Source organism: Gossypium arboreum, chromosome 10 (genome assembly GCF_025698485.1).
Source record: "Gossypium arboreum isolate Shixiya-1 chromosome 10, ASM2569848v2, whole genome shotgun sequence".
In the NCBI taxonomy this organism is placed as follows: domain Eukaryota; kingdom Viridiplantae; phylum Streptophyta; class Magnoliopsida; order Malvales; family Malvaceae; genus Gossypium; species Gossypium arboreum.
Window position 1 is genome coordinate 123698650 of NC_069079.1, and position 18609 is coordinate 123717258.

General features: G+C 30.6%; 3 protein-coding genes and 1 non-coding gene across 5 annotated transcripts; 1 reads left to right on the top strand and 3 right to left on the bottom strand.

Annotated features, from left to right (window-relative positions):
- The first annotated feature begins 653 nt into the window (after nt 1–653).
- Nucleotides 654–3327, top strand: LOC108480636 (glutathione S-transferase DHAR2-like). The gene is made up of 6 exons (XM_017783687.2): nt 654–1006; nt 1171–1261; nt 1446–1589; nt 1829–1946; nt 2050–2190; nt 2949–3327. Exons 1-6 carry the CDS (start codon nt 949–951, stop codon nt 3033–3035), a joined length of 639 nt encoding a protein of 212 aa, XP_017639176.1. The 5' UTR covers nt 654–948; the 3' UTR covers nt 3036–3327.
- A 2196-nt stretch (nt 3328–5523) lies between these two features.
- On the bottom strand, nt 5524–6425 carry LOC108482765 (ubiquitin domain-containing protein 7SL RNA1-like). 2 transcript variants are annotated; one of them, XM_017785877.2, is made up of 2 exons: nt 6053–6425; nt 5524–5878 (listed from the first exon to the last, which is right to left on the bottom strand). In XM_017785877.2, the coding sequence occupies exons 1-2, from the start codon at nt 6423–6425 to the stop codon at nt 5616–5618; spliced, it is 636 nt and encodes a 211-aa protein (XP_017641366.1). In that variant the 3' UTR covers nt 5524–5615. The 2 variants fall into 2 exon arrangements, with proteins under 2 accessions (XP_017641366.1, XP_017641365.1); XM_017785876.2 differs by having other exon boundaries at nt 5524–6425.
- Nucleotides 6426–7459: 1034 nt separating this feature from the next.
- On the bottom strand, nt 7460–7618 carry LOC128283052 (U12 minor spliceosomal RNA). Its single transcript, XR_008273393.1, has one exon. It is a non-coding gene; the product is annotated as a U12 minor spliceosomal RNA (small nuclear RNA).
- Nucleotides 7619–8123: 505 nt separating this feature from the next.
- On the bottom strand, nt 8124–15688 carry LOC108480311 (probable sulfate transporter 4.2). The gene is made up of 17 exons (XM_017783260.2): nt 15012–15688; nt 14096–14144; nt 13487–13688; nt 12732–12900; nt 12095–12160; nt 11873–11980; nt 11617–11724; nt 11453–11518; nt 10796–10856; nt 10510–10637; nt 10278–10319; nt 9947–10063; nt 9611–9662; nt 9216–9354; nt 8977–9065; nt 8769–8845; nt 8124–8678 (listed from the first exon to the last, which is right to left on the bottom strand). Exons 1-17 carry the CDS (start codon nt 15360–15362, stop codon nt 8367–8369), a joined length of 2136 nt encoding a protein of 711 aa, XP_017638749.1. The 5' UTR covers nt 15363–15688; the 3' UTR covers nt 8124–8366.
- Between the last annotated feature and the right edge of the window lie 2921 nt (nt 15689–18609).

Consider the following 18609-nt stretch of genomic DNA (forward strand, 5'->3'; position numbering starts at 1 on the left):
TAAAATACACAAATTATTTTTATAATATAATTTTTAAGATTTATAATGTAATAATTTTTTCCATATTCATCTTAAATATTCATACATGTTTATGCTTCTAATATAAAATTTATAATTGGTATAAAAATAAGCTTTTAAATATTAGATTCGGGTATAATTAATTCAATTCTCAACTTCCTAATAATTAAAAAGTATAATCGAATGCTTTAATTACACCCAATTCAGTGGAGCCTACCAATTACAATGGTTATACAGATATTTTACCCTTGTGTAATTACAAGCAATAAGTGGCTTTCCAAACAATATTTTACTGTTTAAAAAATATAAATTACTGTTTAACAGAATTAATATTTTAATTGTTCTATAAATAAAATTTTTGTTTTTAAATTGAATTACAGTTGAAAAGAATAATTTTCAAGATATTTTTAAATAGACAATATTAAATATATTATAATTTGAACTTAATTAATTTTTTTAACAATATTAAAACTAATTAATCAATTTTAAAATAAATATATTGATATAATGTAATCCTTATTAGGATTTCCCAATACTTTTAACCTTTTACTAACAGAACTGTAAAATTTGAGGTGATGGAAAAGGTAAGAACTTTTTAAACTAAAAACAAGAAAGCTCTTTTTGATTATCAAAATATTCATTTGAGTGAGTGAAATGATTAATCTTTTGTTCTGTAAATTCATCTAACCCACGTTTAGGGAAAAGCCTTTAGGATTCTAGAAACTACCGTTGCTGGGTCATGATCCAAAGAAATTAACATGGATTATCAAGTGCTGACAATTGATATTTTATTTATTATGTCCATATTGCCCAAAACCTTGTAATTTTGGAATTTATGACAATTAGCCATTTATTTTGCCATTGCCATATCTGCTCTTTAAAACAAAAAAGATCATTTCTTGATTCTCAAATTTCTCTCTCAAGGAAAAAATGGCTTTAGAGATCTGTGTGAAAGCTGCTGCTGGTGCCCCTGATATTCTTGGAGACTGTATGCTCTCTCTCTCTCTCTGTGTATATATATATCCTTATCTTTGTAAAAAGAATCATGTTATGTTTTTTTTGGGGTGATTTTGTTTCTGGGTTTTTGAGTTTGAATTCAATGTTATTTTGCCCCCCCCCTTCCCCCTTTCTTTTTGTAAAATTGTTTTCCAGGTCCATTCTGCCAAAGGGTTGTTCTTACTTTGGAGGAAAAGAAGGTTCCTTACAAGTTGAACCTTGTTAATCTCAGTGACAAACCCCAATGGTAATACTTCATAAAATTAAAAAAAAAATTGTAAACTCTTAATATTTGTTTGTTGGTGGTGATGTGTTGTTTATTGTGTTTAAGCAAATGGGTAGCTGTAAATTTGTGAAGTTTGGGAGGTTAGAATTTTAGGCAAAAATCGGTATTGAAATTTATGTTTTTTTTTTTTTTGTTCATTTGATAGGTTCTTGGAGATAAGTCCAGAAGGAAAGGTACCAGTGGTGAAGTTTGATGACAAATGGGTGGCTGATTCTGATGTGATTGTTGGGATTATTGAAGACAAGTTCCCGGAGCCTTCTTTGAAAACACCCCCTGAATTTGCCCATGTGTATGCTTCTATTTTTCTTTCATTTCATTTGTCATACTTTGTGTACTCTTTTAACAGTTCTATAAGCTTTGATTTGTATGACAAATATTAAACATTATTACATGTTTCTACTTGTACATCTCTTTGTGATCTTTTTGCTCGTATAGGATTCATTTGTTTTTCTCAGAAAAGTTCTGAAACCATTTTGTTCTCGAAATCTCTTGACTGATTATTAATCTTTAATCACTTGTTTGATGCAGTGGATCGAAAATATTTGGTACTTTTATCACATTTTTGAAGAGCAAGGATGCAAACGATGGATCAGAGCAGGCTTTGGTTAATGAACTGAAAGCATTGGATGAACATCTTAAGGGACATGTAAGTGATAATAAATTTGATGTGCCTCTGTCTGTAGGCTTGTGATCTTACTTCGTATCGATTGTCATGCGAGTTTATCCTAATTTATGGGACTATGAATCAGGGGCCATTCATTGCTGGGGAAAAGATTACGGCTGTTGATTTAGGTTTGGGACCAAAGCTGTACCATCTCGAGATCACACTTGGCCATTTTAAGAAGTGGACTGTTCCTGAAAGCTTGACTTATGTCCACAATTACATGAAGGTATGCTGCTGTACTGCTATCATACATATATATATATATAGTGATTTAGCAATTTAACAGGTGAACCTTGTTTATTATTATAGTTATTTGAAGCATGTTTTGTATTATAACAAGCTTAATTAGTAGTAATGATATATTATAAGTACCTATGCTCCATGTAGCTCTGACTCTTCATTTTTTCTTAAAGAACTTGTGCCTAATACCCGCGTCCGGTACATTCTCAGAAATATATAAGAGGATATAACCCTTAAAACACTTGAAAAAAAGTTAGAAAAATTAAATATGCCATATCCGAAAGTGGCACTCAAATACGGGAAATGTAGCCTGCGCTATAATGGGGCATGATTGTACCAGATTGACTGTATTTTTCGATCATCCCGATGAATGAGTATAAGGGGAGAACCTTAATGTCTACTCGTATTTGAGTGTATTTGTTATGAATATGTTGGAATTTTCAAGCTCTTCTGTGAATTTGGAGCCCTTGGATAATTATATTCTCGTACATGTATCTATATATGTGTTGGACATCGGTGTCAAACATGAGCAGCTCAGCTTCGTACTGCATATTGTAGTTAGAGGTATAACTAAACCAATGAAGGCCCCTCGTTTTAGGGGTTGGTCTTATTTTAGCCATGTTTGGGTATGTGCTGGACACGGGTAATTAAAAAGAGTCAAAGCATCAACATGCATTTTAACTGATGATATATATCTATGAATGTCATGACTGACATATTTCTTGTATCTTCTTGCATTTGCAGTCGATTTTCGGTCGGGAATCTTTCGTGAAAACTAAGGCTGCCAAGGAACATGTGATCGCGGGATGGGCACCTAAGGTGAATGCATGAATTTTACTTCAAAAGCTTTAGGTTTTTCAAACTCTTTCCAGAGCATATAAACTATGAAAGTGTGTAGAGGCTATGAAAACTAGATGAAGACTGGGTGTTCGAGTCATTTCATAAATGTTTAAGCCTATAGCTTTCATTGTCCTTCCTTTAGTTAATCAATAAATAAGTGGTAAGAAATATACTACTATCAACGGGAGATTTTCTTTGGTATGTATGACAAAAAGAGAGGATGTCATGTCATGTTATATGTTTCCTTTTTCTAATAGATTAATTTTCATCTAAAAAAATTAAATCCAAATGAAATCTTAAAATCCAAGATAAAATTGTTAATGTAGCATTAAACTATTGAAAATGGATAATATTCCGATTTTATAATTTTAAGATGTAGTTTCAACTATGTAAAATTTTTTGAAAAATTTATAAAATTATTATAAGATATAAAATATATCTATAATAAAAATTGTTGGGATAAAATATTTTTTTCTATTTAACGTTTTAAAATTTTATAAAATTATTTAAAGATATTAAATATTTTTATAATAAAATTTGTTGAGATAAAATTCAAACCATACATAATATAAAACATGAAACATTATTAATATTCATTTAAATATACTAGTTTTCGATAATCCGTGTGGTGCACATGAATATACATGTTTATATTTTATTATTTAATAATTTTTTTTGTTATAATTAGTTTAGAGTAATCATTTCTAAAATCATTAAAATATATAATATTAAAAAAATATTTCAAAGAAAATATAAGTAATTGATATTAGAGTTTGATTTAATTTGTATGTGTACACTAATAATAGATAAAAAAAACACAATTGTGGTTTTAATTTATTAAAATTATTGAATTAATTGTTAATTTTAATTTTAATGTTAAAATTTTAATTTAATTTTTTAGTTTTAATATTAAAAACTATTTTTTAACATTTTATATTTTAAATGTTTATTCTAATTAAAAATCAAATAACAATGTTATTAATTAGAATATAATCAAATTAAATTTTATGAATCTTATCCTAAAAATTAATATAAAATCTAATTTAAAATAAATATTAAAATATTTCAAATATATTTAAAATTTCTATTTTAATCTTTTGTTTCAATCATCATTCCCTCGTTATCTTCAATCATGATCTTTTTGAGATAAATCTAACTTATTAAATTTTTTATGAGGGACTATAGAAATTACTAATAATAAATAAATTTAATTAAATCATAAGACGTGTCAAGGTGTAAATTAGAAAATAAAAATGTAAACAAATATTCCCTTAGAATTTCATATTATTAATTATCATTAATAATTAATATATTCAGTTGTGTAATCCAAACAAATAAAATTATTATGCAAAAAAAGAAACATTGATTCTATTTTATCTATTATTATTAGAGGTATTCAAACGATCAATTCGGTTAATATTTGAACCAAATTTCTATTAATTGAATTACCCAAAATGTAATCTTTAGTGTTAACTGGATCAAAGTTTTTTCAAATACATTAACCGAACCAAAATTTATATATTTTTATCTTTTGATTAAAATAAGTATAAAACATATAAAAATACGTTGTTAATGTTCATTTTCTTTTATTTAATAGTTCAAAAACTTAAAATGGAGGTGAAAACAACAAATAAGACATTAGAAACACTACATAAGTCTTGAAAATAATAAATATTTCAATTAATTAATTAATTCGGTTAATTACTTTATTTCAAATCGAATTAATTGATAACCGAAATTAAAATCGACATCTAACCGAATTAAATTTGACCACTGATTGATTAACCGAATTAAATTTATTCGATTTTAATTGAACTGTGAATACCTTGATTATTACTAATTAGTAATATATTTCAATTCAACTTTAACTCAAGTGTGTAGTTACAATGAGTAAAACTTATATTTAAAAAATAAAATTTAAGACTAATTTAATATATATTGAACAATTAAAAATATTTTCAAATTCGTATTTTTATATATGTTAAATCAAAGGTCAAAGGTAATCAATTCTACTATTAATTCAATTCTGAAACGTATCATGCCATTAAGATTCTAAGTGTCCATAGGACAACTATGATTGCAAAGCTATATTTTCTTATTTGAGTCCGAACATTATTTAAAGATATATATATATATATATTTTTATTTACAAGCTTTTAATTTTTTCATAATTTATTTTTATTAATAATCATGTTTAGGTTATATTATATCAAATAATAATTATTTATTAATTTTATATCAAATAAAATTATTTTTTATAATTTTGAACTCTAAAATAAACGGTTAAAAGGATAGTTTTCGTTTTTTTTTTGAAACCAGATTAAAAGGATAGTTTTTTTTCTATCTTTAATTTTATATATAGATTGCTTCATAACAAAAATCATATGGTTTCCTTTTACAAATTAAACAAAAAAAAACCCCAAAATAAAAGGGTAAAACTATTGATAACAAAAATATAAAATTTTGTAAAGAAAACCCAAGTATTATCATCTTTTCAAAATCATCCTAATTATCACTAAACTAGTTTAAAATCAACACTGGAAAAAGAAAAAAGAAAAGAAAAAAAATATTTCATGATCCACCAGTAACACTACCATTAAAGATTTCAATGGTGTCACCTTGTCCAACTTGATGCCACCTAAACGACCGATCATCATCCATAACGTTTTGTTTATAAATAAAGAAATACCCTTCTTGTGGTAAATGAAACTGGAGTCTTTGGTGCAACTTTTGCAGTTCTTTTCTCAGTTCACTCACATTATCCGTCGCATTCACTTCCACCGGTATCTTCTTCGTCCCACACTTTGGCAAAACCAACAGCTTCAGTTTCTTCGCGGCCGTTGGAGTCCCCGCCGCTGTACCCGCCGACCCAGTACCGGACCCGGTCGGGGATGGCTTTATATTAACATCAACATCACTATTCTCCTCCAGTTCACATTCCCGTGACGATAGGCTGTCAACGGGAACCGGGTCCATTTGGCCATGCATCTTCTCTTTTAATCGTAAAGGGTTGTCGTTTACGTCCGTTTCTGAAGGAACAACGGTATTCGACGAAGGGGTATTGCTGTTGAGCTGTGCATTCTTGGCTGGCGAAGGAAGTTGATGGTCGGCGGCGGCGGCATTGGGCTGGGGTTGTTTAGTACTGTTACTAGTATCGGAATCAGAAGAAACCAAGAGTTGGATACGGGAATTTTGAAGGATTTCACAGTACTCAACGTCACGATCATCTTGAAGGACATTGCCATTAAATATTAGAGTTTGGTGAGGGATAGGGATACCATGGTATTTATGAATCTTTTCTTTGATTTCAAGAACAGTATCAAAGAAACCAACTTCAATGGAAAATGGTTTGCCTTTTTGGGTTTCAAAGATGACATCCATTTGAAAAGATTGAAGAAAAGAATGGTTTGGTGGTGAGAGTGGATTTAGAGAGAAAGTTGATTGTAATGCGAGTAATGTGGTGTTTGTTAACAGCTAATATCCTATATATTGCAACTGTGAGGCCGATTTTGCTGCAGATTTTTTGTTTTTATTTTCTTCTTCTGCTCTGGATTTCTTTCTTTTTTTGAAGATTTTGAGGGTTGATTAAAAGGATAGTTTATAAACTATTGAAGGGATAGTTTTATTTTATTTTTTAAATAGGGAAATGTTTATAAAATAAATACATTTATTAAAATCTTTTTCCTCTTATATATTATATAGTTGTAGAATCAAAATAGTAGAATCGAACTTTAAGATAAAAATAATTGTAAATTTAGACTTTTATATATGCACCAAATGAACAACAAATAAATAAATAAAAGACAATTTTAAAAATACTTATTTTACACAGTATAAACTTAAGAAAATTTTAAAAATTATATCATAATATTATATTACCTCATCCTCAATTATATTAATTAATTAATTAATTAATTAATATAATCTTTGAACTTTGATTGATACCATTATTGTTCAAATATTATCAAATACTGAAAAACCATAGCTTAATTCTTCATTTTCTTATATAATTCTTGCTTATTAATATTAAAAATCTCCATTTTATTTTTGTTAGATATTACTTGAATATATCTAACTACTTAATACTATTTATAGCTCTCTGATATTAATTATTTAACAATAAAAATCTTAAAATTTTATTTAAATAATAATTTATTTTACAAACAAATACAATTTTTAAAAATAAAATTAATTTTAGCTAATAATTATAGTAAACTTAATTTTTTATAGATTATAAATAAACCTACCATATATTTCATTTAAACATATTTTAAAAATATAATTTTTCTTACTAGTCTTTGTAGACTCATTTAAATATATATTTTAAAAATACACATTACTTTTACCTAAAGTCTTCGCCTAATAAAATAAAATAAAAGTTTCAAATAAGACTTAGGGGTTGGGGACCAAAATTTGGGAGGCCCGCACAAGTGAGTTCTGCACAAAGTAAGTGCAGCGTCAACACTCGGCCAGCCTATTACCCCTCCACAAATTCTTGCGCACCTTATAGGTTTGGGCGCGGCGAGCAGCTCCCACCGCTCGCTTTGTTTTCCTTACTCATTAGTTTAAGGCGAGTCTTTCTGTTGTATGCCAGCTTTACTTTATAGGGCCCAAACATTCTTCCTTGCTATTCCCCAGCGATGTGGGATGCAAACGTACCAACAAAAAATTTACTTTTCTTCTACCTTGTGTGAACTGTATTCTTTTTGGGCATCCCTTTTAGTGCAACAAACTGATTTAGCTCTTTGATATGAAAAAAATTAATTCATAATAATCAAGCCAACTTTTTCTTTTATTAGAAAAGAGGTTTTCACGAATATGTGAAGAGTTACGAATGCTGGAATTCAAACTCCCAACTTACTGTATACAACCTCATAAAAGTGATGATAATCCGACTAGGCTAAGCTTTAGCTTCATGATAATTAAACAGACTGATAAGAGTTTTACGAAACTAGATTTAAGCTTTAGCCATAGATTAACGATTTTCCCGTTCTTACCGAGCAGAACAAGTCTCGTAAGTTACCCGGTTATTGATTTTTGGCAAGTTAAAAAGCATTTTACTTGAATACTGGACAAAGATAAGAAATGAAATGAGTAGATTGAATCAAAATTTGTACAAGAAGCAGCTTTATACAGCTACTAAATAAGTTAGACTACTAGTAGTAGTACAATAATGTTCCAAACAATACATACAAGAATCGGAGTTCTCGGTCCTAATCTTTTAACTAAATTGTAAACAATCGAACAACATATTGGATATCGGAAACACCTTGTTAAAAAAATGGCATTATCCAAAACGTTTGCTTCAGATGCAAGCAAGTTTCAAGACCTTCGAGACAACAATGGCTCCAATTGAGGGTCATCCTGTGTTGAATCTGAACGCATTTGACTATTACCCGATTCTAGTTCAGAAACTGATAAATCCTCCCTCCGCTGTTTCATTATTCTCTGAAAGAAACTTGGTTTTTCATGTGAAGGATCTGATGCTTTGGGAGACATGGTCTGAACATGCTGGAGGCAAACCTGGACTGCATCATGCACTCTTACAAAGTACCATTCCTTACCAATCATCTCAACGACACCGGCTTTCGATAAGGTCAACAGGACCTCCTGGTTTGGGTTTGAGATGGCTATCTGAAAAAGGATGAGTCTTTAAAAACTCTGAACTAAAAGCTCATAATCTGTTTAAAACATTTGGGATTTAATCAATTACGACTACTCAACCTGGATGTCCCGTGATTTGTATTCCTGGTGCAAGTCTTTCAGAGCTTGGACAGCACTCGCGTCTATGTATGTAACAGCTGCAGTAGAATCAAAATATTATAGCTAGATATACTGATGCTGCCAAAGCGTAAGCAAAGATTTTCTGACATTTGGCACAAAATGTGATCTTATGATTACGAGTATATTTCATGGTACGACTAACACTTACGTGCCAACTCCAAAATTACAAAATAAATTCGTTCAACTTCTGGTCCACGTTTGGTCGATTTATTACCCACAACTTCGTATTCTCGTAGCCTGATAGGGGAATCAACAATTTGTGAATTTAAATTCTCAAATTGGGAAATCAAAAGTTCAATCCAGTAAAAGGAAACTGGCAAAGGAAATTCACAGATACAACAAGGTGCCAAAGCCGGTTTATGTAATGAGGAAAGCATGAACATTCACCTGTCTTTGATGTAACTTATGTTCGCAAAGTAGATAGGAGCATCGATACGAACAATCACAATTCCATTGTAAGTATATGCTTCTGGATACTGCTGAATGTTCCTATAAACAGTGGTGCCAGGAAGACGCCCCAAGACAGCTGCAATGACAGTAAAGGGATAAGATTTAAGAGTTTTACAATGGATTATATAATTGTGCAGAGTGGAGATGATAAGAGGACCGATCCTGATAGATAATGTCAAGGCACTGAGTTTGTTAGAGATGATGGAAGTAAGTTATCGTCATAAATTACGAGGACAAGAGAGTACAGTAATCATCTCAGTTCTAGTTCAGAAAAAGTGCAAGACATGACAATTTATTAGAGACATGGTATAGGTGATGTTCAATTCACTCACCAATATGCGGATTCGCTGATTCGTGAATGACGAAGGCAAGTGAGACGCCTACCTGAAATGTCAAAACACAATACAATTATACCAGATATGAGACTAAGATCATGAGGCAAAATTCAACCTTTGGGCTTCAGAGTTGATGGATGAATTGTTTCCAGAAAAGATATTAGACACAAGTAAAGCTGACTAGTTTTATGGGGTAAAATATTTTAGCAGAACTGTGTGTATAATTATAGATTCGTAATAGTAGCATGTAAATGTGAAATACTGAAAAATATATTGTTGATTGGCACAAAGAAAATCAACATATGTAAGGCAAATAGTTTTAAAAGTACTTACCCCAACAAGGACACCAATCTCGATTCCGAGAAACAATGTTGTAGTAGTTGTAATGGTCCAAAGAAGAAAATCTTTCTTATCTACACGCCATAAGAATATTGCCTCTTCATAATCCACCTGAAATCATTACATGAAGAAAAAAAAAAAATTTAACCAAAGGTACACAATTAAACAATCAATAACTTTGCAGGATATTGATTACTCTTTACTCCAGTTGATTTAATACATATTGCAAACTGCAAATTGCATGGTCCAACATCAACTGAAGCGTAAAATGTGGCATAATCTAGCTTGAAAAAATGTTTCAACAAAGGCTTGTGTCGTTGCTTACCAGGGTTATAACAGCAGAGATTACTATAGCAGCCAAAGCACACTGCAAAGGAGATGAAGTGTAAACACCTATGGTTAGCATTCACAGTAAACCTCACCAATTGCTAAAATTAAATCGAGCAGTACAAAGTCATGTGGTGAGGGGGGAAAAAAAGGAAAGGAAGGCATTATGGCAGGTGCAACATAAATGGTCCTAATACCAACATTTAAATCATACGAACTTCAGAACTTACCTGTGGTATGTATTCAAATAATGGAGTCAAGAACAAAAGAGCACAACACATTATGCTTCCTGTTATTATTCCAGATAAACCAGTTTTTGCACCACTCTCATGATTCACAGCTGACCTGGAGAAGGAACCTACAAAATACAAACAAAAAGTTCAATTAACTAGAGTTTGCAACAAAAATTTCAGTAAACAAATCCTAAGAATTAGAGTAGAACACTAGCAAGAGAAACAGTTGAACACTGCATCAAGAGTTAATGTTTCGGTACATAGGGTCAGGAAGAACTTTCACCTGTTGTGGGATATGCTGAAAAGAATGACCCAAAGATATTGGCAACACCAAGACCAAACAACTGTTGACAGAGAAGCAAAATTTCATTACAGCCTTCCTTTGAAGGAAATTTGGCAAACACTGTACCTTATTACTAGCTTCCCTAAATGTAAACAAAAATAAAACTAAGCTATGCAATTGAGACATCATATTCATTTTGGGAAACCCGTTGAATTTGCAGTCCTCACAAATGGTAAAATATAGCAGTATATCATCCATCATGTATACTGACAACAGTATATCCATTAAGTAATTAGTTCCAAGTAAAAATGATCTTTTTAACCTAGTGATCTACAGCACGGAACACATTTAAATTTGCATGTTGACAGAAAGCATATACACCAGGAGATTGAGAGGGAAGATTTTAGATATTGCTACTGGTATTCCGTTAGTTCTAAATGTGGAAATCAGGTACTGTTATAAAAAAAGCCCTAGATTGAACACTAGCTTATGGGAGTATGGACCTGGACGGTCTGACCTTGTGCACGGTACACCTGGCACATGGGGGAATGTTAACATGCAAGAGTGATTTCGTACAGGAAAGAAAAGCAGAGAAAAAAGTTAATTATTATAGAAGCAACTATAGAGGGAGTTGTGCTACATTTTCACAATATATACCTCTTGATTTGAATCCAGCTCATACCCATTTTTCGCTGCTAATGCTTTGGCAATCCCAACAGATTCCTAAGATTAATAAGTGACATATAACCATTAGAAGTCACAAATTCAAACTCTATTTGGAAGTATGTATTCTTTGTTGAATGATCCATAGGATTCCTTACCAAGATGGCAACACCAGTAATGAGAACTGCCGTGGAAATTAAAGACTTTGCATACTGAAAACTTTTAGGAATGGAAAAGCTGGGAAGGCCCTGAGGTATATCTCCAACCTAAAGATCAACAGTACAGCATTCTTTATCACCTTTTCCATGAGAATGTCATTTTTCACATAAATATAAGCACCAATTATCACTTGACTGAGTGACTATGTGCCTGATTAATATCCAAGAATTTGAATTTACTTTATATTTTTCTCACCAAAGTTATAGATGATGGATGATATATCTTGACAAAAGTTGTACCCAGAACAACTGCTGTCAGGGGACCCATTGCTCGCAAGAACCTCAAGTGCTTCCTTGATTTTCCCTATGAATGAGATATCAAATGTATAACCAAAAAAAGAACACATTTTAAGAGAAAGATAGAAGGGAAAGTTGGGTTGGGGCTAAGGGGGCAGAGAGAAGGAAAGAGTTCTGGTACCAGAAACTTCATAGTCTGAATTATAGCAAGAATTGTAGATCCCATTACAAAAGGGGGCCATGAGAACTACAAAAGGAAAACACCACCTGAGGTTAAACAAAGGAATGAATAAGTTGCAACAGAAAGGATAACACACTTACCAAAGTTGAAGGAGAATAATAGATGCTTCTCCAATTACAATTTACAATAAGGAATGCAACCAAAAAAAGTGCAAAGGACAATTAACACACAATTCACCAAAAAAGCAAGCTCAAAGCCAAAACCCCTTCGCAGTTAAAATTCCTATAGTTTATGATCTATCAAAGAAAAAAAATTTATGATTATGTCACCCATGGTTGGGCCAACAACTGTAGCTATTCAAATTGAAAGAGAAACAGTCATGCCCAACATGTGAACACAGTTAACAGCGGGACAAAACTCTTTCAACTGCAAGACAAAACTTGGAAGTATACAAAATTTTCTTAAATGATGAGAATGTTTGACAACTTTTGAATTTGGAATGAATTTGCGAATTATACATTTAGAAGTTTAGATGACTATATATGCCAGTGACAAGGATAATGCCTTCTTTAATCAATGCATCAACATGAACATATAGTACTGTAAATTAAATACCACTTGGGCATGTAAAGACTACCTCATCTGATCCAGCTATTATGCTCTTAATTATTGGCACAATCTCGCTGCTTCGATCAATGTCATACCCCAAGAAGTATTTTGCTTGAGATAAAGCAATCACAACAGCTGAAGCCGTAGTGAAGCCAGAAATCACAGAATGACTAATGAAACGAATGAGCCATCCAAGCCTGGAAAAGGGGGCAAAAGTAGATGAAAACTTTCCGGTCTATAGGCAAGGGAAATGGAAGAGATGATGGTAACATAATGTAGAAAGACGTTCTAGATAAGAGTTCTCCATTTATCCTTTTTCTTTTCTTTTTTAAAATGTAGAATAACCTCTTTAAAATCAAGAAAAAAAGTCCGATTTTCAACAAAAATGCATAAGCCCCCCCCATTCCCTAGTTCTGTCAACCAATATTAAAAAGGTTAAGCTTAATGTGAAATAGTTGGCTAAAACATAGTAATTCATCTAAAACTTGTTCATATAGGATCAAAGTTAATACCCGCTTGGCATGATTACTGATGAATCTAATTTTACCCTCAATTAATGTTTGAAAACTGTAAGACAGTCCAATATTTGCCAATTGCATTTTATGTTCTAAAGATGGTTACATTAAGACTCAAATTTGCAACCTCTTGACATTTGGTGATGGTTTTTTAAGAAGATAAAACCCAGTCCAAATATCCAGACAGATGATAACTATCTAAGATGGCAGGAAAGAGAACACGCGAAAGCGAAAGCAAAATTTAGATGACAAAAAAGATCAGAACTACCTCAATAGCCCCATTATGCATTCCAGGATCCCAACCATCAGTGCCAACAATATAGCAAGTTCTGTGTATAGTGCATCTGATGACTCAGCAATTCCACTTAACACGTTGGAGACCAGGAGGGAAACCAATGCAACTGGACCAATTGCCAGCTGCCGAGATGACCCAAATATGGCATACATAAATATTGGCACAAATCCAGAGTCTGCCTTGCCAAAACCACATAGTCATTGCGAACAAGATTAAAAACAAACTGATCGTGTTCTAAAGTGTTTAAGAAGAAGATAATCTGTCATATAACAGAAAAAAAAAAACTTCCCAAACAAAGGTATATATTAAGCAATATCAACAGTGAAGTTTTCAATAAAAGAATATATCATTATATACTAAATGTGCATTTCTCTATTTGAGTACCACGTGTAGCTGACATCCTAACATGGAAACTAAGAGTGCAATGTCGTGTTCTGAATTCTTAGTCCCATTTTCTACTCTTTCACCAAGAAATATATGCAATAATGTGTAAATCTGAGTAGCAAAACCACTCCATCATTTCATAACAAACATCTTTAGTATAAACAGAATCCAGAAGAATTTGATTTGGTAGAAACTTACAGAGCCCATATATTGGCTCAAGCCCAGCTAATTTTGCATATGACATTGCCTGTTGACAAATTCAAGAAACAATAAAAAACCCCATGTCATAAATCCGTATACCACTTGATAACTTCAACAAATAGATAGAGTCCAAAAATACATAAATAAGCATTAAAAAAGGCCATCTTTTGTACCACAAAAATAGATATCCATTCAATTCCAGGAACTTGCCAAAGCCAGAGCAAAGAGAAGAGGCAAATCCAGCTAAAGCAAAATCTGAACCTTTTACTTTTATTATTTTGTAATTTAAAGAAAATGTCAATTGAAGCATTTGAAATAGTGATTGAAGTAAATATTGTTTCTCTTTCTACTGTGATGTGACCTGGCAACAACCTTGAATATAGACATCAAACTAGATCACTGATCCAATCAAATTATTCAACCAATTAGAAGCAGTAAATCAGTGATGAGTAGATATCAGATTAGTCCAAAGATCCAATCAAATTACTCAACCAATCAGGAAATTCTGAACCTTTGCTCTGTTGTGATTTGACCACTGGATAAAAGATTAAAATCTAAAAACCATACGCGTATGAGTTAAGCACAGATAAAGTAAAAAATTACGCAATTGAAAACAGAGGAACAATCCTTTCGGTGGACTAGAAATCGACGGAAACTACCTAAAAATCTGTTTGGTTTCCAAGAAAATACAGGAAAAAAAAAGAACTCAACAAAGAATTAAAGATCCTTCACGTCGGTTTAATTGAACTTAATTACCAAAGCTTTAAGGATTAAGCTTCACAGTTTTTGAAGAAAACTAACCAATTTCAACAGTATATACTGTATAAACAACTTCTTTTTTTTTACTATTTTCTTTTATCCTTCTAATCGTTTCTTTCTTTTTTTCCTTATTTTCTCAGCAAAAAAGAATCACCTGAGGAACAAGCATGATTCCAACGGTAGTACCCGCCATGAGATCAACCTGAAAATACTCCCGCCATCTGTACGTCCGAATCCAACGGCAACAAGGGAGGAACATCTCGATCCAATCAATAAACGTCATCCTTCTGATCTTCCCGCGGAACCGAGAAATCCAGGAATTAGGCCACAACGAAGACGAAGAAGAATTGTTACCGAAGCCACCGGGGCTGCCGTACGACGACGTGTCGGGATGCTGTAGAGGGATGATTTTAATGGTCCGAGGAGTCGGCATAGTGGATCCGGAAGCGGCCGTGGAAGAGCGCAATAAGTCGCTGGCACTCGGGGATGCGTAGGTTATCTCCATTCCCGCACTATCGGAGCATCGTATGATTGAGACACCACGGGATTCTTTTAACGAGCAGTTTCAGTGGCCGTTGGCGTAGGTGCGGTTGCGTTTCGTGGCGCAAGTTGAGGATGGGGAAGCTTCGTAAATATTATGAGGTGAAAATGAAAACCGAAACAGGTGCCCGGGGCCCCGCCACTGTGACGTTTTCAGAATAAAAATTAAAAGAAATCATGAGGTGCGTGAACCGTGAACGTATAGAATGGCGGGCGCGGCGTTTACCGCTTTATTTGGTTTTCTTGAGTTCGGCTCTTCAATTGAACCGGTCGAAATATGCGCAAAATTTTTAAAATAAGATGAGATTAAACTGATTAAACTGATTTGATTAAATAAATTATTAAAATTTATAAATTTTAAAAATTATTTTATTTTATTTTTAATTTAATTTAATTAATTTATATAAATTACCGGTTAAATCTTTTGATCATCAATTTTAAATAAAATAATCAAATTAATTTGAAATCAAGTAATGGTTTTGAAGAAATCTTTTATTAGGTACCCTTCAAAAATAGTAAATATTTTATTTAATTTATTCAAAATTTTGAAAATATAAAATTACATTTTAATCTTCTTTAAAATTTACAATTCATTTTCGATCCTTTTAAAGTAAATTTTTATTCCTACTTTTATTTAAATATTTCAATGTTTATTTTGAATCAAATTCGAACTTTAAAAATAAAACTTTATGAAAATTTAAGTAGTTTTAAGGTAAGTTTTAATAAGCGGTAGGGTGTGTTATGTTTAGCTTATTTTTTTCTCACATTACAGTATGTAATTTTACCGCTACAGCTATTTTTATACTAATCACAGATAAATACATCACTATCCAAATCTACCTTTAAATTTTTATACAATTTCAACTCGATCAAGAGTAGATTTGAATGGATAATTAAGTATGGTACGGTGTGTTTAGTTTAATTTTTGTCTCATACTACAGTATTATTACAATATTTAATCTTATCATCATCATTATTTTTATATTAATAGGAGATAAATGCACCATCCACCTAAACTTACCCATAAACTATGATTATTCAATGATCTAATAATATAAAACTTGTACGTCACAATCGAGGATTATTTTTCAATTCAGTTGAAATCTAAAGATATTTGAAAATGATGGATTGGATGTTTTTCCGTTTTAATGGAAAACCATTTTAAATTAACAAAAAATATTGACTGGTCAGTCTAGTTGGCATATCAACCAACCACAAACGCATTTGACTTAAAACAAGTAAATGGTCCACACCTTTATTTTATGAATAAATAAATAAATGCTATAATTAGCTGTTTCATTTGAAAAATATTTTCACCATATCGACGCAACATTTTATCATTGGACCACTTATAATTAACGTTTTAATACGGTAAAAGTTCCTTTCACCTTCCATTAAGAGACATTTAATGTTGGATCTCATTATGTGGGTTAATTTATTTTTGATCATTTTGTTTATTTATTTATTTTAATAGTAATACTTTATTATATAAATTAGATTATTTTATGATAATTTTTTCATTAGAAATACTATTTATTAGTACTATCAATCATATCTAGATCTCAAAATATTTTTCAATTGTAAGTATGAAAAGATAAAATATATTTATAATAATATTAATTTCCTTTAAAATAATAAAAGTATCTTAATAATTTCACAGTTGAATTGTTCTCAAGTTGATCTGTGACATCAATGCAATCGACCAATTTACATATAGTATAGATATTTATTGCATAAATAATAACATGCAAACAATATTGTTTGAACTAGATTAATTAGTCGATTAATTAGATAAAAACCAACTAAGGTATCAATTTTGAAAGTAACTTTAAATCAATTAAACTAAAAACTAATACGATATATACTAGAACCGACTCACAAATATAATTACAAATAATAAATCTTAAAATGCAATATTTTTGTGTTTGTGAATAGTAACAAGAAAATACACATATTTTTATCTTATAGCTAAAACCATGATTTGGTGTCATCAATGGCACATTCTTTAATACCGAATTAAGCAAATTCCATGTGAAGAGTAATAGATTGCTTTTATAGTAGGTAAATAGATTTGTTTATTGATTTTTTAATATAATCATTATGTCTTATATGATGAGTAATGATACTTTATTATATACATACAATATTCAGTAATTAAATGAGAAGTAATAGAAATAATTTTATTATAAATTTTGATTATATATATTTATATAATGTATAACATTATTTATATTTTTTAATTTTTAATTTATAAAAAGAAGGAAAATGTTTTTAGTGTACTCAAACTCACGTATTTCTACATTAGTAATAATGCGCATACCAATTAAGCTAAGACTGATCAATTTTAATGATAAATTTTAAAATAATTATATAGTGAAATAAATAAAATAAAATAAAAGATATTTTTAAGTCATGATATAGATAAAAAGAAAAGAGTATCTTAAATGGGTAAATTTTTTCAAACCAAATTACATGTTGATAAAGAATGCTACAATGAAAAATTGACATTTTAGTAATTTTATTATCAAGTCAAATGACGTTAAATTTGTTTATCAGGTTTTTTAAAATTGTAAAAAATTAAAATTATTAAATTACTTTTATGTCCTATTTTTAATTATATGTTATAATTTTAAGAATTTTTTATATTTTTAACTAAATTAAAGAATAATATTTGATACATCGTCGGTGAAATTGTTAGACTCTATAAATATAGTCGGAGGATGACAAGTATCTTATAGAAATATAATATAATATTAAAAATAAATATTTAAAAAAGAGACACATAATTTTTTTAAACCGCTTGTGGAATAAAAATACACTATCAAGATATCGATATTAACTCTTGAACTAATATCTAATTAACTCTAATACCAATTTAGTCAAAATTTTAATATTATTATAAATATATAAGAAGGAAAAATACTTCCAATAATTTTGTTAAACAATTATATTTTAAATTCAATTTAGAGAAAAGTACTAGTTGATATATTTATTTTATTAGTTAAAATAAAAATTTAATAAATAAATAGTAAAATTAGTGTCCGTTGAATTAAGAATCGAGAGACTCATCGTTATGAACAAAAATTGACCCGGTTTAATTTTTATAACATTCAACAAAACGTTGTACAAATCTGGAGATTTTCCAACCTGGCAACGGGACAAAAGAACATTACGCAGCATGAAACCTCACATCATAAATTATTCCAATCATT

Excerpts from the sequence above, each read along its gene's own strand:
- LOC108480636 (XM_017783687.2), top strand. The coding sequence starts at position 949 with ATGGCTTTAGAGATCTGTGTGAAAGCTGCTGCTGGTGCCCCTGATATT. Across the intron at positions 1,590-1,828 it reads CCCCCTGAATTTGCCCATGT|TGGATCGAAAATATTTGGTA; the intron begins GTATGCTTCTAT and ends TGTTTGATGCAG. Across the intron at positions 1,947-2,049 it reads ATGAACATCTTAAGGGACAT|GGGCCATTCATTGCTGGGGA; the intron begins GTAAGTGATAAT and ends ACTATGAATCAG.
- LOC108482765 (XM_017785876.2), bottom strand. The coding sequence starts at position 6,425 with ATGGATGTCATCTTTGAAACCCAAAAAGGCAAACCATTTTCCATTGAA.
- LOC108480311 (XM_017783260.2), bottom strand. The coding sequence starts at position 15,362 with ATGGAGATAACCTACGCATCCCCGAGTGCCAGCGACTTATTGCGCTCT. Across the intron at positions 13,689-14,095 it reads TGAGCCAATATATGGGCTCT|ACTCTGGATTTGTGCCAATA; the intron begins GTAAGTTTCTAC and ends TTGGCAAGGCAG. Across the intron at positions 12,901-13,486 it reads TGCATAATGGGGCTATTGAG|GCTTGGATGGCTCATTCGTT; the intron begins GTAGTTCTGATC and ends CCCCTTTTCCAG.